The sequence below is a fragment of the Anastrepha obliqua genome, chromosome 5, assembly GCF_027943255.1.
Source record: "Anastrepha obliqua isolate idAnaObli1 chromosome 5, idAnaObli1_1.0, whole genome shotgun sequence".
NCBI lineage: Eukaryota > Metazoa > Arthropoda > Insecta > Diptera > Tephritidae > Anastrepha > Anastrepha obliqua.
The window spans coordinates 88,733,287-88,758,223 of record NC_072896.1 but is presented as its reverse complement, the minus strand read 5'-3'; the positions used below and the strand labels follow the sequence as shown (position 1 = coordinate 88,758,223).

The following is a 24,937-nucleotide window of genomic DNA, read 5'->3' as shown; positions in this document are numbered from 1 at the left end:
TGTGGGTGCGTATAATATCTTGTTGGGTTGTTTCCATTACTTTCGCCAACTCTTCCTCTTCACAAACAAGTAATTCTCCTTCGTCTTGTTCGTTTATTCATCAGCTCTGACGACACAGCGAATTCAGAAGGCACAGCCTTGTATTCTATCATCGTTGGCGCTTACCGCTAAACCATTCACGAGATACCTGGGGGCCGTTCACAACAGTCAGACAGTCGAAGGTAAAGGAAAGGGTTAAGAAAGCCTCGTTTATATTCGAAACAGCGCTTCTGCATATAGTTTGCTAGCAACGCTGGTCAGGCAAGTTAACTTAACCTAACCTATAAAAATTTTCATCCTAGGGAACTGGCTCTCAAAAATAGCCATTTTGCTATTTTAGCCATACAAGTTATGTACATGTAATTTTATTGAAAACTGTGTGTTGGTTTATGTCTGTAAATTTTTATACATATAAATATATAGTTTATGGTTGAAAAGGGTAGGTAAGGGAATTGAATTTGAGTTAGAAGTATCTATTTTACTGTTTTTAAGTAATCAATTAAACAATAATTAATTTTAAATAATAAATTAAAGGTTGTCTGCTTTAACTTATTAGGGTTGTTGTTTAAATTATTTTTTTTATGTTACCCAAATTTTATGGTATATTAAAAAATTGCAATATTTTTATTTATTTTAGTTATTATTATATTATTTTATTACTTTTGGATTTTAATTTTGACTAATTTCATGTAAATATAAAATTTTGAATTTTTTGCTTATTTATATATTTTATACTGTTTGTTTTTATTTTTTTATTATTATCAAGGTGTATACGGGTCATGGAGAAAATGTTTCTAATGTGGTTGACAATATCAGACTGTTAATCGGCTCTCAGCGAATTTGACGTAGTGGGGTAATGAATCAGTTTGTGTAAAAAAAAAACAATTAACACTTTGTCACCTCGTTGCTGTCTGAACAACGTCTGATTGGACAAGTGTGTGAGTATGGGACGGGTATGCGAATATGTGTGAACTTATCGTGCAGATTTCGGCTGATTGTGTTAGTGTTAGACGAAAAAAAAAAATTACTCGTGTTGCTTCGTTGCTTTCTACACAACGACTGGTTGGACGAGTGTGTGAATACATGTGAAGTTACCGTTTATCTTTTTGTTGGCGAATCCCGCTATGACGTAGCAGCCGAAGTTCCTCTCACTATTTTGTTTTTCGCCATGTTTATAGGCTAAGCCTTGTAAATCTAACATCCTTGTATACGGGTGATAAAGCGTACTAGGCAACCGCGCATTAAATACTAGCCTCAATGGTGGTGTGGAAACTGAAAATGATCAATTTTTGTTTAAAAAATACCCATGCAATGTTTCTTTCGGTGTGGCATTACTGGCGAATGTTATGACGCTGTGCATTTTCGCGATCTAATGTGCTATCCGCACACCCGTGAGAATTGTGTTAAAAATTTTCTCCATTCATAAATGGCTTCAAAGATAAGATTTAGTTACTGACGTCACATTTTTAGTGCTGCACCAAACCCCTATCGGAAATTTTATACGTCTTATCAGCAAATTCACTTTCTGCTCTCGCTTTATCGTTGCCTTACTCTTCTGTACAACAGTAATGGTAATGAAACTTTTTTGTTCTTGTTCGTAAGAGTAAATAGGTGTGTGGATATGTGAACACACAAATAAACAGTTGTAAAAAATATGCTACGCCCTAAAAGTATGCTAAACTTACTTGTTAATATTATCTTAGCTATTGTTGTTACCCAGCAAACGAAGTAAGGTCTATAAGAACGTAAAAATATGTAATATTTAGCGCTATTTCTTTTTTTACTGTATAAGAATCCATATTTGAATTGAGGAGACTTTTGTTGATATTTAAAACTAATGCAGAATCGTATTTTATGTACCCTGAGTAATGGTAATGTGGATTGCATTAAGGGTAAAATTGTATAAATAATCATTTTAAAAAATGCTTCGTTCTCTTTCAGTGCATTTTTATTCATTTTTGCCAGTTGTAGAATGAAAAGCAAGCTTTTATTGGGCCATGGGCCTTAAAATTTTTTGAACGTTTTTTGAAAATATGCAAGTTACACTCATTAAGTAAAAACATTTACTCTACCAAGAATAGGAAATGCACTAGGAATCTTTCAACGACTATGACGCATAGCCAAAACTCATAAGCTTCCTGCATAAGCTGATTTTATGCGCAGATTTCTTGACGAGTTCCATTATAAATTTCTAAATGAGTTTTGTACACCCGGTAATTGGCTAAATTTAAAGTACAGGGCGCTTTGGTAACATAAAACTTTTTGAAATCCTTAGCGCAGCGTTTTATAGAAGATGCTTTCCATTTAAATTCAACCGGGCTATTCGGGTCATGTTCTTCGATTTCGATGTAACTTAAATATGTTGCTCTCTGGTCAAAATAATGAGACACGTATTTTTTTGTTCGCCCGAAAAAATTTTTTTTCAAGAGTTATCGGCAATTTTGTTTTTCGCCTCAAACTCGATTTTTTTTAATTATATAAGAAATTTTTTTTTTTAAATGCCCATAACTTAGTCAAAAATGAACCGATTTTAATAATTTTGGGTTCAAAATGATCGTAATTACATACACAAGCGACTTCATGTAGAAACAATTGCAAAAAAGTAGTTGAAATTTTTTTATTTAGCAAAAAAGAAAAAAAATTGAAATTTTTTCGAAATTCAATATTTCAAAAAGTGTTTTTTTTTTTTTTATAACTTTTTCCAAATCAAAAGGACATCTCAAACTTTAATTGAGCTGCATGCCTAGTAGCTAAAATGAGTTGTTTTTGAGTAATGAATTTTTGAGTAAACACCCTGTTTCGCAGTTTTTGTTTTTTGCAAAAGAAAAAATTTTCAACTACTTTTTGCGACTATTTCTCCATGAAATCGCTTATGTAAGTTATTACGATTATTTTGAACCCAGAATCATTCAAATCGGCTTATTTTTGACTAAGCTATGAGCAATTAAAAAAAAATTTCTTATATAGATTCTTTCCATTTCAATTCAAAAGGGCTTTTCGGGACATGTTCTTCGATTTCGATGTAACTCAAATATGTTGCTCTCTGGTCGTATTTTTTTTTTCGCCCAAAAAAAATTTTTTTCTAGCTTTATCGGCAATTTTGTTTTTCGGCTCAAAATCGATTTTTTTTAATAATATAAGATTTTTTTTTTTTAAATGCTCATAACTTAGTCAAAAATGAACCGATTTTAATAATTTTGGGTTCAAAATGATCGTCATTACTTACACGAGCGATTTCATATAGAAATAGTTGCAAAAAAGTAGTTGAAAATTTTTTATTTTGCGAAAAACAAAAAGTGCGAAACAGGGTGTTTACTCAAAAATTCATTACTCAAAAACAACTCATTTTAGCTACTAGGCATGCAGCTCAATTAAAGTTTGAGATGTCCTTTTGATTTGGAAAAAGTTATAAAAAAAAAAAATACACTTTTTGAAATATTGAATTTCGAAAAAATTTCAATTTTTTTTCTGTTTTGCTAAATAAAAAAATTTCAACTACTTTTTTGCAATTGTTTCTACATGAAGTCGCTTGTGTATGTAATTACGATCATTTTGAACCCAAAATTATTAAAATCGGTTCATTTTTGACTAAGTTATGGGCATTTACAAAAAAAAATTTCTTATATAATTAAAAAAAATCGAGTTTGAGGCGAAAAACAAAATTGCCGATAACTCTTGAAAAAAAATTTTTTCGGGCGAACAAAAAAATACGTGTCTCATTATTTTGACCAGAGAGCAACATATTTAAGTTACATCGAAATCGAAGAACATGACCCGAATAGCCCGGTTGAATTTAAATGGAAAGCATCAGAAGTCAAAACTCTGTGGCTATGATTTAAACTCTGATCTCCATCTCCAACTCTGGTACTTCATCGTCCCATCTATATTTTATATATAAAAATTTATGCTTGCCACTGGTAAGCTGAAAAAGGAACCAACCGTTGAGTTCAATCTCACAGGGTAAGTTTGTCTTCAAAACAGTTAGAAAAAATTCGGATTTTCCGATAGGTGGCACTGTGATCGATATATCTCTAAAATTCGTATTTATGGTTCGATTTGGCTTGAATTCGAAATTAATCTCACCTACACGCAGATACATAAATATTTTATCACAAAATTGATTTAGGCACAGCGAAGTGTGACCAGGTTTACTACAGAGTCAAGAAAATGAATTACCTGCTAATAATCAGGTTATACTTTTTGAACTTTTAAGTTAATAGAATTTATGCTATGATGAAGCTCTTCTTTAAATGCACCAAGTTCAGACTGCTATGCGATTCTACATTTAGTTTCGAGCGATCTTGGTATAAAAGTCATCATCATCAACCAGCTGTGGGTTTTAGCTTTCTCTGCGATATTATTCCAGGCCTCTCTGTCTCTTGCTAGATATTTCCTGTTGGTAACTTCGAGCTTTGGTAGGTCTTCTTCTATGCAGTCCATTAATCGCCTAAGGGGCGACCTTTACTTCTCGTAAAGGTAAATATTGAATATTTCTTAATGAAGTTTCTTGGAAATTTTCGCGCACTGTTTGGTTTGCTTAGACGATTTCGATCGCTGGACAATACAGAGTCTTTCAAGTTCGAAATTCTTCTTTAAATTCAAATTAAACGCATTTTTTGTAATGGTAATTATCAGTTTACTAACATGTACAAAGTGGCGCAAAATTAATCATCCTGTCGGAATCTTTGCTAATGGCGTCGTATGCCAATCAATGTAGCGCGTAATGGTCTAAATAAACAAAAATATTCAAAAATAAAATTGAATGATTAATTTTATGCCACCTTGTATGAGAGAGATTTTACAATTTATGAATAGTAAATAATAAGTAATCATGGAAAATTTTGATATGCGCAACCTGTGTTGTCATATACGAAAAAATATGATGAAAAAAAAATCAATAAAAACAATTGTTGTTGAGTTTTATTTCTAAAAGAAAATCTCTGGTTGAATTGAATCACCCTGTACAATAGTTTTCAAAGGCCCACCATTTTTCTAGCGGATTTCAATTATTTTTGTTTGGTTTGAAAACGAAATTGAACACATTTTAGCAAATTTAAGATTTTTTTTGACATCTCTCAAAGGAGACACTTACTAGAAAAAATACCGCTAAGAAATAAAAACGAACTTGAAAGGCCTTATTATCATTGTATAATTAAGCCATACTAAAATATTTAAACCACTTTTGAGTATTTGAGATTGAGTACTGATTTGAAGGACTTGCCTTGCTTTAGTGCAGAAATGTTAATCCCGATATATGGGGGACTTGGTGTCTGACATGTGAACCAAACTGGGTAAACCAATATATGTACATATCTCTAAGACCAATTAAGCTATAGAACTGAAATTTGGCACGAATACATGAATTGTGTATACTATACTTATGGTGAAAATTGGTGGGTATTGGAGAAGGGGGCGTGGTACCTACCATATAAACTGAAATTTTCAAATCGTTTCTCTCCAGAACCACAAAAGCTAAGATAGTGAAATTTAATACAGTTACACAAATTGTTAATATCTGTCTTACGGCTAAAAGTGGTGGATATTGGAAGAGGGGGCCATACAAATTGAAATTTTTATATAGATTTCCTCTGGTACCGTTTATGCTCAGGTACTGAAACTTCATACAGTTACATAAATTACTTCCAGGATCACTTTTAACTTTAGTTTCGTTTTTATTTTGTAAAAATAATACATAAACCTAAGTAAAGTAATAAAACAACTACACTCATAATAAGTACAATACGAGAGATAATACAAACAAACATAATAATAATTTTAGTAGAATTACAAATAAGTAAATTTAAATATTTCGATTCGATTTCTTGATGATTTTCATACTTAATTTCAGATATAAACTAAACTAAATGTTTTTCTTTTCGTGTGTGCTTTCTTTGCATTTTGTTTACATTTTTGGCTTCATTTTGAACTTGCACACCCATTTCACTTTTCCCCTTCTCAAATATCAATTGACGATAATTACAAATTGCATTCAGGCTTCAAGCGCAGCAGACATCAAATCCACACTTATGTTGCGCTCCACTCTATTGCCGACTCAACAGCGCTGCCACCAGCGTAAACAGCAACGCGGCCACTGACACGCCCAACGCGCTGCTGCCATTGCAGATGGAATTCGAACAGGGCACGCATTTGCTCAACTCTGTGCCGTTGTTCAACGCCTTCAATTGACCACAAACACTCTCCATGGTAGTGACACGCGAGCAGCCACGGTCCATCGACACACTACCGTTAACTGAAAAGAAAAGCATATAAAAAATTAAAGGAGAAGTTCCACTAGCTAAGTGTTTGACCAAAGTGGCTGATACTCACCCATCGTTTGCACGCTAAAGCAATGATATGTGTAGTCTTCGGCAACAAGTGCTAAGGCTTGAGGTATACCGTCGCTTGCACTGTTCGTTGCATTTGTTGTGCTCTCGCCGGCGCTTGCATTGACGGCTTTTCCTACTTCTTCTGCTAACGCAAAGGCAGCATCTACAGTGGGTGGTGTGGGTACTGCAGTGGTGCTTGATAGGGGACCAACAGTCGGCGCTGTCGGCACACCCTCGGTGGTGGAGACTTGTGTGGTTGTTTCTGCAGTGGTGGTTGTGGTGCTCAATTCTGTGGTCGTGCTCTCTGTTGTCATCTCAGTTGTGGTCGGTGTGGTTGTCATTGGATCAGTTACAGGCTCTTGCGTTGTGCTGCGTTTATCAAAGAATTCCGCGTCACATACCTCGACTGGTGTTTCTTTTGTGATCTTGGCACAATCCTCGCAAACATAACACTCCAGCTGGCGGTCAGCGGTGGAGCTTGCTACTGTTGCAGCGTGGCATGCTTTAGGAGAGGAGAAACGGAATGAGAGAAATGAGAGTTGAAAAAGGGGAATTTTTTCTTTAATAATTTTGCAAAAGCTTACATAATGAGTTAAGAAAGAGTAAAGTTACTAAATTTGTGGATATAAAAAAAAATTAAAAATAATATAAAAAATAAAATAAATAAATAATTGGCGCGTACACTTTTGTTATGTGTTTGGCGGAGCTCCTCCTCCAATTTGTGGTGTAGGTCTTGATGTTGTTCCACAAATGGAACTCCTAACTACTACACTTTTCTTACTTTTCGCAACAACTTTCCCCTTCAAGAATTGAAATAATCAGTGCTCCATCATCATCTAAAACCAATTACTGCAGGCTTTTGAGAAGATAGCGAAACTCTAGTTTTAAATAAAAAATTTAAAACCTTCAGCAAATTTCTGAGCTTCGCGCTTCGACTTTTTGTTTATGTAATTTTTAACGTTTTTTTCCGTTTTTACATTTTTTTAAATTTAAATTCCATTAAAGAATTTAGTAGTATTCCTTTGTCAGTATGATAAACTGAATTTATTTTCCAGACATTTCATTTGTTGATCTTCACTATCTTCATGACAACCTCAACAACTGTCATTCTTACTCTGTTTGCCTTCAAAGCGTTGATAAAACAAAGAATAAAGGCAAGCAATACAATCACTGAGATAAATATTTGCATGAAATATTCTTTGTGCTGCATTAATAAAGAACAAAGAATATTGCAAGGTTGCTGGTGTAAACATATCTACATTTGTATGTACTGCATACTACAGTTCGTTAAATAACTACGGCACAGGACTTATTGACAAGTTTAGAAAATTCATTTGTTTCTTATTTAATTAAAATTATTATTTTTTAATCAAATTTAAAAAACATTTCATTCATTTAATTTAGTATATTGTGGGTATGTACATATGTATATATGTATGTATGTAGAGATTAGAATGTTGGAATACTTTCTAGTAAATTTAAGTAATTACGTAGTTAAATGGGTCGCTGTTGCGACATTCTATTGCGTTAAATGGAATTTATGCAACTCATATTTTAAATTATATTACTGCTTGGTTTTATTTATGCCGATATGTAAATATGTAACAAACATACAAATGTAAAGTCGCCAACTTTAACCTTCTCATAGTTTGCTTGGGGTAGTGTCCGCCGCTGGATATGCGCATACATACACTCTCTCTTGCTCATTCGTGAGCGTAATTTTATGTAATATATTTAAATTTTCGTACACTTAAATAAAAACAACTGAATTGGTTTGAAATTACGGGCAGCACAGATAGGCAGAGGGAGGCAGACGCTCTGTGCTCTTTGCTCTTTGTTTTATATAAGCACCGCCTCCAAATGATAGGTTCATTATTTCTAGTTATACATACATAAAAGTATAGCTCATTGTCGAACAAAGATCAACAGCAACAACAAACAACGATTTTAAAATTTTATGAAAAATTTTGAAATAATTATAAATAAAACTTAAACAAATAAATAAAAAAAAGTTCGAACAAAAATATTCACGCCATAGTGCAAGTGTGTAAAGCTGAAGCTAAGGAGATCTTGAATAGGTATTTTAGTAGTTTTACGAATTTCAATATCAATGAAAGTTGGTTAGAGTAGTTACATTAAATAACAGTTTTTTATATGTATTTGCGTATATGTGCACATGTAAATGGGTTCCATAACTTAAAATGTATTCTTCAATGAACGTAGCGAAACGAGGGTTCTGGTGATTGCAATTCCTAACTATGCTAAAAATTGCGATAAGAACGTGAACAACATTAAGCTAACTTTTTATGGATTTTATATAAATAAACCTGAAAATTACACATTTTTTATTACAATTTTTTTTTTCAAAATTCCACATTTTTTCGACACAAAAAGTTTTCTTCAAAATTATCAAATTTTTTCAAAATAATAAATTATTTTCAGAACTAAAAGTTTTTCTCAAAACTATCATACATTTTTTCTTCAAAATTAATTTTTTTTTTAAATTGTAAATATTTTTTCATAACTCAAAATTTTCTTCTTCTCTTCAGTATTCCAAATTTTCTTAAAAGTTATAAAGTTTTTTCAAAACTAATATAAAAAATTTCTTTAAAATTTTTTCCGATATTAGAAATATTTTTTCATAATTATAAATTTTCTTCAAAATTATAATTTTTTTTTCAATATTATAAGTTCTCTTCAGTATTCCAAATTTTCTTCAAAGTTATAAAGCGTTTTCAAAATTACAAATTTTCTTCAAAATTCCAAATTTTTTTCAAAATAATTATTACATAAAATTATAATTATGAAAATCAAAATTATACATTTTTTTCAATGTTATAAAATTTCTTCAAAATAACAAATTTCTTTCAAAATAATAAATTTTCTTTAAAACTATAAAATTCTCTTCAAAATTTTTAAATTTTATCAAAATTATTAAATTTTATCAAAATTATAAATTTTCTTTAATATTATAAATTTTTTCAAATCAATAAATTTTCTTCGAAATTCCAGATTTTCTGGAAAATTCTAAATTTTTTTTTATTAATAAATTTTCTTTAAAACTTCTCAATTTTTTAAAATTATGAATTATTTAAAAAAATAGTAATTTTTTCTCAAAATTAAAACTTTTCAATATTATAATTTATCTTCAAAATTATAGTTTTGTTTTCAAAAATTTCAAATTCTCTTCAAAATTAAAATTTTTTTTTAAATAAATTTTCTTCAATATTATGGAATTATAAATGGGTTTTCAAAATTATGAATGTCTTTTCAAAATTATAAATTTTCTTCAAAATTCCAAATTTTCTTCAAAGTTATAAATTTTCTGCAAAAGTATAAATTTTTTGAAAAATGATAAATTATTTTTTTTCAAAATTCCAATTTTTTTTTCGAATTAATAAATTTTCTCCAAAATTATTAAAGTTTTTCAAAAGTATAAATTATTTAAAAAAAGAAAATTCTCTTAAAATTATAAATTTTCTATAAATTAATAAATTTTTTTCAAAACTATACATTTTTTTCAAAATTGCAAATTTTTTTCGAATTAATAAATTTTTGGCAACATTATATATACTATAAAATATTAAAAAAAGAAATAAATTTTTTAAAAATTATATATTTTCTTTAAATTAATAAGTTTTTTTCAAAACTATAAATTTTTTTTAAAATTCCAAATATTTTTCAAATTAATAAATTTTCTCCAAAATTATTAAATTTTTTCAAATTATAAATTATTAAAAAAAAATTTTTTTTCTCGAAATTATAAATTTTCTATAAATTAATAAATCGTTTTCAAAACGAAACATTTTTTTTGAAAAATAAATTTTTTTAGAATTAATAAATTTTCTCCCAAATTATAAAATTTTTTCACAATAATAAAAAAAAAAAATAAATAATTGGCGCGTACACTTCTGTTAGGTGTTTGGCCGAGCTCCTCCTCCTATTTGTGGTGTGCGTCTTGATGTTGTTCCACAAATGGAGGGATCTACAGTTTCAAGCCAACTCCGAACGGCAGATATTTTTATGAGGAGCTTTTTCATGGCAGAAATACACCCGGAGGTTTGCCATTGCCTGCCGAGGGGCGACCGCTATTAGAAAAATGTTTTTATTAATTTTGCTTTCACCGAGATTCGAACCAACGACCTCTCTGTGAATTCCGAATGGTAATCACGCACCAACCCATTCGGCTACGGCGGCAATAATACATTATTTAAAAAAAAAAATTTCTCAAAAGTATAAATTTTCTATAAATTAATATATTTTTCTCAAAACTATAAATTTTTTTCGAAATTCCAAATATTTTTCAAATTAATAAATTTTCTCCAAAATTATTAATTTTTTTTTTAAATTATAAGTACATTATTTAAAAATAAATTTTTTTCTCAAAATTATAAATATTCTATAAATTAATAAATTTTTTTCAAAATTGTAAATTTTCTTCAAAAGTCCAGATTTTCTTCAAAATTATAATGTTCAATTGTTGTTAATTCAAAATTACAAGTTTCTTCAAAATAATTAAATTTTTCAAAAATATATATATATTTTTTTCAATTAAAATTTTTCTTCACGATTATAAATTTATGTAAAATTATAGATTTTCTTCAAAATCTTTTGTTTTTTAATTATAAAGTTTTTCAACACTACAAACTTTCTTCAAAACCCCAAATTGTTTTCAGTATTACAATTTTTTTTTAATTATAATTTTTTTTTTCAAAATTATAAATGTTTTTCATCATAATTATTAATTTTCTTGAATATTCTAAATTTTTTCGAAATTATTATTTTTTTTTAGATTTTGTCAGTTTACTTCAAGCCTACAAATAAATATAAAACTAAATTAAATTTTTCAAATTTCAAGGGTGTAAAGTAAGCAGGAAGAATTGGGAGAATTGGTCTGGTGTTTGGGTACAAAAGCATTCATTATTTGTAAACCAGTGTTAGCAGGGTAACACAACAACGAAATGTTCTACATATTTGCCATCATAATTTGCATGCTGCCAGTTCATTTCCCCTAATAACTGCGTTTTAGTTCAAAGTTATTTCAACTCCATATTAGACTCTGTTTTTGGTTTCAACTTGCTCCAACTCCTAATTTCTAGCTTCAGAGTTCCATCCGTGAGTTTGTAAATTTCATTTGTCGTTGGCGTAGCCTCGAACTACCGGTGCCAGGTGTTGTGACAGAAAAATTTATGGCTACAGTAATTATTTTTTCTCAACAAAGTGTAAAGTTTAAGATGAAGTGTTTACTAAATAGTTATAGTTCTTTTTTGGCTTTTAGACTTCAAAATTCCATTTTTTTAATTTATTACAGGCAGTAGAACAATAAAATTTAATAAGTATTTTACACTAAAAATATTCGTCTAAGTTTGTGAGCAAATAATAATTTCTCTGCTTTACTACATTCCCACATCGTAATTAATTTACGTAGAAAAATTATACAGTTCAGAATAAATGATTTATTCCATTGGGCAGAGCGTTTTTTAAAAAGAATTTCCCCACGCTTAAATAATACATTTACATTTATGCAAGTAATTATCGATGTGTATATGTATTTACATACATACACATACACATACACACATACATGCACATTTATATCAAAAGTTGTAGGCAACATTCAATCCATTCTATTATTCAAATAATTCTTACGATTTCTGTAATGTGAGATTTTTCGTTTTGTGATTTTTCGTTTTGCCTTTGTAACTGTAACTGTAATTCGAAATACTTGTAAATACTCTAAGTTCACAATTCGCAATGTAAGCTGCAGTTTGTATGGCAATGCAGTGGGGGTATTTATTTCCGAGAAAGCACAGGCGAGCAATTGCAGTGCCTTGTATGCCGCTTTACTGGATTTTATTGCCAAATCCGAATTGAATGTCAAACTGCTTTTACTGCACACATATGTGCATACATATGTGCATGTGTATGTTTCATTAAAGGTGCTAAATTTGGAGAATATATCACTTACTACTTACATACGTGTGTATGTGTGTACCTGCATAGGATTGTATGGTTTTTAAATAGGCATTTAAATATAAGCAGTTGAACCGGTTGTTATTGGTAAAAAAAATGAAATAAAAAATAAGCCATAGCTCAGTTTACCTAAAAGTGGGCGTCGGTAAAGTTGAAGAAACATGGTAATAACGCCAATGGTGAATGGATTGCGCTATCGAGTGGTGATTAACGATTTTTTGGGGCCGAAATTCGATGGTACTGATCTGGACAACGTTTATTTTCAACAAGACGGCGCTACGTGTCACACAAGCAAAGAAACCGTTGATCTTTTACGAGAAAAGTTTCCGGACCATGTTACCTCACGAAGAGGTGATCACAATCGGCCACCGAGGTCTTGTGATTTAACACCTTGTGACTTATTTCTTTGGGGCCACGCGAAAGAGAAGGTCTACACCACCTTCCCAGGGTCGATTCAAGACCTCAAAGACGGAATTCGTGAGACTATCGAGGACATAGGGCAGCTACTTTGCAATTCGGTTATGGAAAATTTCATGAAAAGGATATTGTCCTGTAAGCGTGATCGTGGTGGTCATTTGCCTGATGTTATTTTCCACTGTTAACGGCATACCTTCCTCTTTATAATGAAGTAACCATCCGATCATAGCATTTTTCTTTCAATATCTAAATAACACCTCTGTTTGGAAAACCTTATATAACATAGAAAAAAGTTAGCTCCTGCCGGTTAATAGCGATTTATTATACTAAGTAATTTGTTACTAGGAAAATCAACTAGTGATATCACAAAAATCGATTCTGGGTTAGCCACTTGCCCAATACTGGTTCAACTCGTGACTCAAGAGACGTCAAAGCAAAAATGAGTATTTTTATACTCAGTTTTTTTGTTCTTCATTTATATCTTAAATTTTCTCTTAGGCCAAAATAACCAGGTCCGTATCCTATGGGCTCCAGGGCATATAGGAATTACTTGGAACAAAATGACAGATAAATTAGCCAGGCCCATCCATTTATATATACGAGTATATATAATATAATTGGCGCGTACACCCTTTTTAGGTGTTTGGACTCCTCCTACTGTTTCAAGCCGACTCCGAACGGCAGATATTTTTTATGAGGAGCTTTTTAATGGCAGAAACACACTCGGAGGTTTGCCATTGCCTGACGAGGGCCGACCGCTATTAGAAAAATGTTTTTCTTAATTTTGGTGTTTCACCGAGATTCGAACCTACGTTCTCTCTGTGAATTCCGAATGGTAGTCATGCACCAACCCATTCGGCTACGGCGGCCGCCTTTTTAGACTCAGAGCAATTTTGTGGCTTACGAAAAGGTAATTTCTCCTCTCTTATTCAGGAAGTTGAGGAAAGATAAAGAAGACCAAACTACGTCAATCTACCGCAATTTATCGCAATTACAATTAATAATAGGTAGCTTTAACCTAAATCGGTTTAAATATTGTCAGAATTCATTGTATGGAATTAAATTGGAATAATTTTAGAATAGTCACAGGAGTTCTAACGGGACGTTATTGTACATTGAATCCTCATCTTACTAATCTGGGAATATACACCATTGGAATTTACAGGTTCAGTAGGGATGAAGATGAAACCAGCACTGATACAAAAGCAGCACAAGCCCCCGATTAAACATATTTTACCAGAGGAGGGACATATCTCAATAAAGGAAGGCAAATACTAAAATTTATTAAGAAATTTGGGCTTAGAGAAATACTTTAAATCCATGTTATCGGTTCTTTAAATACGCAGTGCTATTGACTCTACCCCTGATGGTCCCATAAGGCTTTGAACAAATTAGAATCTCTTTTTAATGAAAACTTCAAAAGGAAATTAGGTTTGCTGTCACTAATTTCTGATTATTTTAATGCATTGTAACTTTTACTTGGACCCAAAGCATACAGCTTACAGTACGAAGCTTTGAATATTATATGACACTCCAATGTTTTGGAAGCACCACCTCAGTCGCCGGATCTAAAACCGATCGAGCACTTGTGGACAGGTTTTAAGCGTACCATTCGGTAACACGAAATTACGTCAAGGGACAGCCTTAAAGCAGCGAAACTCATAGAATGGGCAGAGATATTAGCTTTGAAAACGTGAAAGTTGGCTCTTTCAATGCGGAATAGATAAAGCGAAGTTATCAAAATGAAAAGATACGCTGCTGGATATTAGTTAAAAATACCATGAATTATATGAATGTCTGGAATGTCCGGAATTGTTTTTCTGATACTTTTGTGACATGATTTCACATACTTTTTAAGTTAAGGCATTATTTACTTATGCTTTTGTTTGAAAAAAAATTTTATATTTAATTTAAGGCGTAGACCACAATGAACCGCCAATGTTAACGCGCCATTCCGAAAGAAGAAGACCACAATGAAATAACTGAATTAGTTTTGGAGCAATAGATAAAAAATGAAAAGAGTTTCTGATATTTTATAACGTTAAAAAATTATTTCCGAATACTTCTGTGAGGCACTGTATGTTTGCAGCTTCTTAAAAAAATATATATTATGTTTATATTTTATTATAACAATCAATAAAAAATGAAAGCAGTTTCTGATATTTTATAACGTTAAAAAAATATTTCCGAATACTTGTTTGAGGCATTCTATGTTTGCAGTTTCTTAAAAAAATTTATATATATTTTATTATAACAATCAATAAAAAATGAAAGCAGTTTCTGATATTTTGTAACCTAGAAAAAATATTTTCGAATACTTTTGTGAGGCACTGTATGTTTGCAGGTTTTTTTAAATATATTTATATATTATTATATTTTATATTTTATTATAACAATACAAAAAAATTATGGAAGTTACTAATATTTTACAACGTAGAAAGATAATCCGAATACTTTTGTGTGGCACTGTATATTTGCAGTTTCTTAAAAAAATTTATATATATTTTATTATAACAATCAATAAAAAATGAAAGCAGTTTCTGACATTTTGTAACCTAGAAAAAGTATTTTCGAATACTTTTGTGAGCCACTGTATGTTTGCAGGTTTTTTAAATATATTTATATATTATTATAACAATACAAAAAAATGAAGGGAGTTACTGAGATTTTACAACGTAGATAGAATAATCCGAATACTTTTGTGTGGCGCTGTATGTTTCTAAAGAAGTTAAGAAGTTAGCTTAAAAAACATCATAATAATATTCTACAACTCTGGAGACTTCGACCATTTTCATTGGATAATGGTGATGCGAATTATGGAATTATAGAAGTTTGACTGTATCTTGAAAACGGTTAAATTTTGATGAAAAATGAAGCATAAATGAAGGATAGGAAATTTAATTATCTTAAATTTCAAATATCATTTATTTTCCATGGTTAACTTTTTCTCTCGACACAATGAACTTATTGGAACTATCTTTATACCCAAAACGCTTACTTGGCGATATCTCGAAAACTACTTGAGAGAAAAAAAATATGCACCTTTTCAAATTCAGCAACCGATTTTGCATGTGGATTGGGTGTTTTCGTTCACGAATAAAATAAATCAATAATTATTTTTAAATGCGTGCAATGAATATTGAAGATGCTCATGAAAAATTGCAGACGAAGCTTAGCCTAAACCTGTTTATATTGTTTTTATTAGGATTTGTTGTGGGTTTTTGCATCCCGACTTTCTACAAAAGGTGCAGCGCCAGTCGTGTCGATTAAAATTTCGCATAAAAAACCAAACGAAAAAAAAGAAAAAAAAAATAATCAAAAAAAAGAGAAAATAATAATAATAATGAAAATAGAATTTACTCTTAAATTAATCAAGCGGAACCGGTTTGTTTTCGTGTGTTGTGCGCTGTGTGCTGAAAGTCTTGTTTGTTTCTTGCACGTGTTTCCCGACAAGGAAATATCCAATTCGTTTTCGCACGTACCTACACATTTATTTATTTCCATATGTTAATTAGCTTGGTCGCTGAAGAGTTAATCATGTGATATAAGCGGCTATGTAAATATGCATATATATACATATGTATGTGTGTATGTGTAAGTGTATTTGACAGATCATATGCCAATTTCCAAGTATCTAAGTTCTTGGGCAAATATGCAAACGAGTATGCACTTATAATAAATTAAATACAAAGCCGTATGCATGAACAGCCACTGGCATCTATGCTTGTATGTGTGTACGTATGTATGCGAATGTACATAATTCAGTTAACTTTCATACGCCAGTCACTGAGTTGATAATCTGACATTCAATTAACAGTTTACTGTTTGTTCACAGAATAAAATTATTATTAATTATAATTGTTGTTGCGAATCGCCCCTAAACGGTGAAGTGTATTCGCAAAAGCTCTCTAATGATTTTCTTCGAATGATGATTGCTACAACATTTTATATTTTCATTATTTGAAAGATTTTTTCCCCTATTTTTGTCACTATTACCGACTTGAAAATTAACGCTGAATTATTTTCTTCTGTAATAAACACTTTTCGAAAATTTTGTTGATCATTGGGGTGTTGCAGGCGGGGACCGCTGTGGAGCGTATCAAAAATTAGCGTAGTGTTAATTAATTGCATAACTGGTCGGTTGAAATGTAGGTTTAGTGAAAAATTAACGCGGGCAGTTTATTGTAGTGGAAAGGAAATTTATAAGATGTCTTTGCTTTATGGCGTCATAAATTTATTGGCAAAACTCAGCCGCCCCTTGGCCTAACCAAAACCGAACTTAACATTTGCGCCCGAATTTGACCGAAGCCAAAGTCGAAGCTGGAGTTCGCTTAGGTAGGTGAAATGGTCAAGTCTGGCGCTCTCCAAATAGCACTAAAGTGGCCGTTTTGATATCATTATAAGACTTCCAACGGGCAGATATCTACAGTCAACCAGAGGTATTCATGTAATGGAGAAAATTGATAGGATTTAGGTGGGCGCATTGCACAGGTGGCCGGAGAAAGTAGCACCCAGACAACAGACAACAGTCAACTGCCTCCGTCTCTGTGAGGCCCTCACAAACTCTGCCATGGGGGTTAAAAGCTAGCTTTTCCGCGTGTGTGCCGATCATCAGATGACCGGTAAACACAGCTACGAATTTGGCAATTGGAGTTCGGTTGTTCTCTAGATTTTTTTAAATAGCGGACGCTCCTCGGCAGGTTTGCCATTGTCTCCAAGAGTACTTTTGCCACGTAAAAGCTTCTCATGAAAAAGAATATGGCATTCGGAGGCGCCATAAGACTGTAGGTCGCTCCGTTGTGGGGGAAAACGTCAAGCCGTGGAGGCACCATAAATGGAAGAAGAAGCTAGGCCAAACATCTAATAAAGGATCTACGCGCCAATTATATGATGTATACAGCGCGTTTCATAATTGTAGTAAGGGGCTTATTGACAAATTTTTACTACTTATTTTTTTCATTTAATTTTATTAATTTTTTTATGTAATTAGAGTTTATTCTACTATAAAAACAAATTCAATCCAAATTTGAAATATTGTGCAAATAAAAATTAAAATTCAAAAATTTTCCATTAAAATTTGAAATTTTTCAATTAGAAAAAAAAAAATTGAAAAAACTTCGATTATGATATTAAAGTTTATTCTACTAATATACAAAACTATAAATATCAATGTTTCAAACTTAGTGAAATTAAAAAAAAAAAAAATTCATTAAAATTTGAAAATTTTTAATCCGAAAAAAATTTAAGAAATATCGATTATCGTATTACAGTTTATTCTACTACAAAAACAAATCAAATCCAGGTTCGAAATTTTGTGCAACTAAAAACAAAGTTAAAACTTTTCCATTAAATTTTGAAAATTTTTAATGTGCAAAAAATGGAAAAATATCGATTATGATAATATTAGTTTCTTATACTACAAAAATAAATTAAATCCTAGATTGAAATTTTGTGCAAATAAAAAAACATTTTTTTCATTAAAAATAAAATTAGTTTAATTGAAAAATTTTTCATTAAAATTAAATTTTTTTAATTGAAAAATTTTTCAAAAATTAAAATTTTTTTAATTAGAAAAAAAAAAATTAAAAAAAATGCCGATTACGATATTATAGTCTATTTTACTATAAAAACTAAATAAACCCAAATTTGAAATTTTATGCAAATAAAATGCAGTCTGTTCGATTGAGAAACCTTATAAGGTTGTTAACGTCAATACCAGCCAGCTCTTCGAGGTTTTCAAAAAGCGGTTTGTCAAGGGCTAACATCCTCGCCTTCCATAGGACAAGGCATTTGCATAGGAAGTTGAAGATATTCTCGTTTTTATCCGGTTGATTATAACTATGGCAGTAGAATTTGTAAGAAATACCCATTTTGGCTGCTTGCTCTCCTATGGGTCGGAAGCGAGTTAGCACCGCCGTGAGCCTGGCATCCCTTCGTTTCATATTTATCAATGTTGACGTTTGTTTGTGGATGTAGCTGGGCCATAACGGCCCATACAGCCCATTTAATTGTGGTATAATAAAGTACTGCTTTAAAGTGGTTCAAAAATCGAGTTGATTTTGGACCATTTTTGTTTGTTTTGGTGATTGACATTTATCGAGTTTAATCGAGTACTCAATAAATATTTAATTTTCTTATTAATTCGTTTAAAATACTACTAAGCACTTTTGTAAAATTCATACACATGTGTTCTATTAAAATTAGTATTGTAGCAAAACAAACAATTCAACCTACATAACTGGCTGTCTGACTTATTGACCGAAAATAAAGCGCTAATAAGCGCGAAAGATAAAAGCAAACAAAAGCAATTGTGGAAATAACTCTGGTGTAACAGCTACCTTTAAATGGTTTTTGCTTGTTTAATTTGGCTTAGAATTATTGTTTCACTTGAAAAATAAATATTTTGTAGGAAAGGAGAAAAATGAAAATTGAAAAACAAATATTTTGCACGTTGTTCGATAGGCTGACTAGAACTTTATTTCTTTTAGTTGCTGTATGAGCTTGGTTGGTTGCTTCAAATTGTGGTTCATTCAAGGCACTCAGTAGAAAACATTTGGTTGTGCGTCACATGCGGCTTTCGTAGAAGCAAATGTGCGTTGAATCGGAAAACTACTGAATAAATATGTATTTTTTACTAATTTCCATTTCTTCACATTTATATTCTTTTTTTTTAGATTTCGTTAAATTTTTTATAAAAACATAGTTCGTTCTCCGAAAAATTTTATATACAGTGCACTCTCTTCGAACAGACACTTCTCTCAAGCGGACAACTCCCATAAGCGTACACTTTTTTCAGGCCTTTAGGTGTTCACTTAAAAGAGAGTGCACTGTACATAAAAGTTTTAAACATCGCATAAAACTTATAAAGATTCGACTAAGTTATTTTAACGTTCCTCACTTTTTAATCAGAATTTTAATGAAGAAATTGAACAAGAAGTTTAATAGCCCATTGAATTTTGGTCTAATAAAGTATAAGTTTTAAGTTGCTTAAAATTGTCGTAGATTTTTGATTTTTTTTCCCCATGATGATATCTCACATTTTCTCACATGAAGAAAATTTTGTACATTCAAACAAAATAAAAGTAAAATTTTTTCGTGCATTTTTGCCCCTGACGGTGTTTCGCATTTTCTTACATAAAAAAGTCAAAATATTTTTTTGCTAATATTTGGTACTGCGTTTCTAAGATTTCGGTCAGAGATGTATGTCGATAACCTACCCAGCACTTTCATTTGTGTGAAAAGTTGAAAAGGTAATTAAAAATATATGCACGTTACCAACAAAGAAGTCAGAAGAATGATCATGTAACACATGGGCTGAAAAGTTCCGGACCTAGTACACAGATGGCACTAGTTTTATTGCATTCACCTTTCTTTGCTGTTAGTACTAAACTTAAAAAGACAGCTGCTAAAATTTCATGATATTCAATTCATTAGTTTATGAATTATTGTGCTAAGAGTCACACTATATTTTTTTTTTTCAAAATAATGGAGCAAAAAGAATTTCGTGGTTTCATTTTACACTGCCTCTTGATGGGGGAAAATACCGTTCAAGCGAAGCAATGGGTTGAAAAGTGTTATGGGGAGTCCACTCCATTAGAAGCAACAGCTTGTTGACTTCATGGTATGTGGAAATACCGGTGATGTCCAACGCAGCGGACGTCCAAAATAGGCGGTAACAGCAAAAAATATCAAAAAAATCCATAAAGTCGTTTTGAATGATCGAAAAGTGAAGTTGCGTGAGTTAGCTGACATCGTAAAGATATCAGAAGAACGTTTTGGCATGAGACTAGGAGAAAGCTCTGTTCAAAGTGGGCGCCGCGTTTATTCACTGCCTTTGTGTCATCAAGACAACGCACCGTTCATAACTCAATCCAAACAATGGCAAAACTACATGAATAGAACTTCGAATTGCTCCCACATCCACCGCATTTCCCAGATTTGGCTCTCAGCGATTACTGGCTGTTCGCAGACCCAAAAATATTGCTCGCTGGTAAGAAATTTCGCTCGAATGAAGAGGTTATCGCTTATCGCTGAAACTGAGACCCATTTTGAGGCAAAAGATACATCGTTGTACAAAAGATTGATGTGTTATAAAGCTAATTTTGAACAAACAAAAAGACGTGTTTTATTTGGTAAGCCCGGAACTTTTCAGCACGTGCTAAGTTGCTTAACTTCGCTCTGAAATGAAAAAATCGCAAACCACAGTTGTATGATCTGATATTGATGTATAAATCAGTCTGTCTATGGGCGGCTTAATATCTACATAGGAACGACAATATTGACCGACAGTTGTTGGGCTCCGTATTTCGTAATGTATGTAATGTTACCAACGGATGCCGGGATTCGCTTCAGAACAAAGCTTTCTTAAGTTTAATAAATTTTAATGAGCAAATTATTATAAGTAATTAATTTGTTTTTTATAAAAGTTACACTGAAAAACATTCTTCCACACCAAGAACATTCGCACGTCAATAGATTCTCACTCTTTTCCATCTCTATTGTTTATGCATAAATAATTGTGCGAGTCTTCGAACCTGGTGGGCATATACACAGAGGTTCAGTGCGTCATTTCCACGACAGTCGGTTTTACGTAATCGGAACAACCTGGACCTATATTCGACCAAGAACTGTCATTTCAGCAGGATTCCTCATATATACTTGTATGTGTGGGGAATGTTTATACTGCTACAACAACAATAACAGCAGGTTTAGTGCATAGGTAATTTTCTCGTAAGAAATCGTACATTCGTTTTTCAGTGCCTCAGCAAGTTTCGCGCTTTCGTTTCTTAGTATGTGCGACACAGTGAATGATAAAGTGTCCAGTTGAGTCCACTTTTCTAGTATTTTCAAGAGGAGAGGAGAGTTATTTTTTATCAAAACGGCATTTAATTGCTCTGGCTGTTGAATTCTTTCGGCATCATAAATTACCTAATACGAGAATTGCCTATTTAGTTGAGTTTTAAAATGTTTAGGTATGCAGAGAGGTAAGATATTTTTTTTTATTATTTAAAATGACTGATCATTTACTCTGTAGCTTCCTTTTTGCACCGTAGAATTTTTTTACACTTACTAACCAAGTCTTAGCACTACATTCCTTACTTTGCTTCAAAGATCTTTAAGTTCTGTTTTACACGATAACTGCATTTTACACTTTAAATACCAAATTTTTAGTCTTGGATAACTTTATACAGCTCGAAAGATATCAATGTTTATACTTCCTTCTTTTACTCAATTACCTTGGACTATGCACGCAATCAACAGGAGGCCATTGATTATTTTTGCATTGCTAATTTTTTGCATTTTGTTGGGTTTTTTTTTATTATCTATGTATATTAAAGTAAATTTTAATGATATTTTTTATTTAAAAAATATCCACTGTTTTCTTTTGTTTTGTTAGCAATCTAAGTATTAGATCTGCTGCAAAAATCCCAGTAAGTCCGATCGAGCTGACGTTGTCCAAAGAATTATCGAAAGTACGTAAATAATACTGCTTTAAACTATATTGACATTTATTTATTGAAGTTATTAAGAACTCTGATCCTTTTACGCGCTTTTCGCTTTTATACGCGTCAACCGACGTTTACAAATTTCAAAAATTAACTGAAAATCTTATGATCCCGTTGAAAGTTTTTATATTTTCCGTGCTTTCAAGTTAGTCGAGCTACCGTCGTTTCTCAGCTGCGCGCTGCCGGCAGCGGTGGTGGCAGCGTTGGGGCGATCGTTACGAACATTGAGCGCGTCTCGGTTTTGTTCTGCATGCTCCAAAGCACTGTTTGTTGTCTTTCGCTCACTCTCGCTCTCGTCGAGCGAGCCCGCACCGTAGTTAGCTAATTTTGGCAATTATGTATCGTATAACTGACGCGACAGCTTATGCACTGTTACTGGCGTAACTTTTATTGATCAAAAAAGCTAATAAAATAAACACACAAGCCGCGCAAAAGGTAAAGCAAATGGAGCAGAGCAGAGAAGAGCAAAATAAAAATAAAAGCAAATATTCTACCAGCAAACTAATTGCTTAACATGGAAGCACGAATCAGCTGAGTTGGAGCTGCGTTGTGAATTCCAGAGCGGCCGGCCGTTTGCTGCTTGCGAGAGTAGAAAATCCCGTCACTATAAAAAAAGCAAACAAAATTATGAATATCAGTAAGAACGTCTGGTAAGTTTTTTTTATGCGTATGGCGCACGAAAGGTAGGGTTGGTCATTGTTTTGCTTTAATTTGCATTGCGTTTTATTTTGCTTTTTTTTTGTTTTGTTTTTTCTCCTTATAATTGATTGGAAGTTTACTTTGCAATCAACTGCTCGCCATTTAGCTGCGATTGCTTTCACTAACCTCGGATTCCAAATGCCAACGATCAGACGCTTGGTATGGAATGGATTTTTGCGTGACGTAACAGATGTCAATTAACGTGAAGCTATGCGTCATGCAACTGGGTAAATACTGCATTTAATCGTCTGTTTATCTTCAAATGTGTGTGGTTGTCTGACCAGATGTGGTTTCCAGATCAGCACATGCGATTTTTGAATTTTTAGCTCTTTCTCTGGTAACAATGAATTAAGTCAGATTTTCTGTAGCTGTTTATTGATCTCATCATTCTTATTTGTGTTACATAAATGCACTATGTTCTAACAACTGTGTGGGCTGAGGTAGGCAGTGTTGTGGAATTGGAATTGCAGTGAAATATGAAATTGTGTAAATCTGTTCCGATATAACGCGAACTTATATTTTTATATTATTTTTGGCTAAATACGAGTATATTTGTGTATACTCCTTCATAGTTGACATTTTACTTTGACATTACTGAAAAAGAAAAAAAACGTAATGTTCTTGTTGTCACTATAACACCTGGCAAATCCGTTTGAGGTCAGTGTATTTGGTTTTCATATTGAAAAACTTTTTGTTTTAGTTTTTAAATTAAAATTTTTTAATACTTTTAAAAATTTAATAGCAAAAAGTTATAAAAGCAAAATGTGACTATTAATAATGTGGCGTTTTTATATAAATATTAAAAAAAAATTAAAATTAAAAAGGAAATGTTTTTTGACTTTTTACTATTAAATTTTTAAAAATACTAAAAAATTTTTTTTTTACTTTTATTTTTAAAAATACTAAAAAAAACTTCCTTTTTAATTATAATTTTTTTTAATATTTTTAAAAATTTAATAGTAAAAAGTCATAAAAACTAATCATGCTATTAATAATGTGGCGTTCTTATATTTTTTACTTTTATTAGTATTATTAGTATTATTTGTTTTTAATTGTTTAAGTTTAAAGTTTTAAATTTTAATATTTTCAAAAATTTAATAGCAACAACTTAAGAATGTGGCTATTAATAACGTGGCGTGTTTATTTTTTTTATGAATTTTTTAACTGAAAATTTTTTTTTAACTTTTTAACTTTTTAAATTTTAGATTTTAATTTTTTTAATATTCTCAAAAATTTAATAACAAACAGTTATTAAAACAAATGTGGCCATCAACAGCGTTTTTTCTATCGAATGGTCACGGGAGATGAGAAATGGCGCCTATATATCAATATAAAGCAAAGAAAGCAGTGGGTGGCTCCCGGGGATACGCCAAAGCTAAGAGTCAAGCCGGTTCTTCATCGAAAGAAGCTCATGATATATGTTTGGTAGGCCTGGAAGGGCATGGTGTACTGGGAAATGCTCGAAAAGACAGCCACGGTCAAAAAGGAGCTCTATATTGCCTAGCTACACCACGTGAATGAGGCTATTCGATGGAAAAGACCTGATCGAGACGGTCAAGCCTTACTCCTTCACGACTGCGCCAGGCCCCATCTTGCACAAGTCGTGAAAGCCGCACTCCAAGAGCTCGAATGGGAGGTCCTTTAGCATTCACCTTGCAACGACCTATTACCATCTTTTCCGCTCCCTGCCAAACCATATGAAAAGAGTTGCCTTCGATAACAAAGAGGACCTTAAAAACTGGCTCAACAACTTCTTTGACCCAGACCAGGCGATTTTTAATGGAACGGCATCAACAAATTGGTCGAGAGGTGGGAAGAGGTTGTAAACAGCAACGGCGAATATTCAATTGATTAACTTATTGATGTAATTATTGTTCTTTGTTTAAATAAAAGTCTTCGTAAAAACGCTACGAACTTATTCCCCAACCGAATAGTTTATGAGACCTAACGAAATCCTTAAACTGAAATGTGGACCTC

At 31.9% G+C, this 24,937-nt stretch overlaps 1 protein-coding gene across 1 annotated transcript; it reads right to left on the bottom strand.

Moving 5' to 3' along the window:
* Positions 1–5,749: 5,749 nt before the first annotated feature.
* On the bottom strand, positions 5,750–22,370 carry LOC129248859 (uncharacterized). The gene is made up of 3 exons (XM_054888471.1): positions 21,992–22,370; positions 6,367–6,867; positions 5,750–6,289 (listed from the first exon to the last, which is right to left on the bottom strand). The coding sequence occupies exons 1-3, from the start codon at positions 22,053–22,055 to the stop codon at positions 6,081–6,083; spliced, it is 774 nt and encodes a 257-aa protein (XP_054744446.1). The 5' UTR covers positions 22,056–22,370; the 3' UTR covers positions 5,750–6,080.
* Positions 22,371–24,937: the final 2,567 nt, after the last annotated feature.

Bases quoted from the DNA above. Each gene is read 5' to 3' on its own strand.
- LOC129248859 (XM_054888471.1), bottom strand. From the start codon at position 22,055: ATGCAAAAAATTAGCAATGCAAAAATAATCAATGGCCTCCTGTTGATT. The intron at 6,868-21,991 runs GTAATTGAGTAA...CCTCTCCTAAAG, and splicing joins GATTGCGTGCATAGTCCAAG to CATGCCACGCTGCAACAGTA. The intron at 6,290-6,366 runs GTGAGTATCAGC...TTTTCTTTTCAG, and splicing joins CTTTAGCGTGCAAACGATGG to TTAACGGTAGTGTGTCGATG.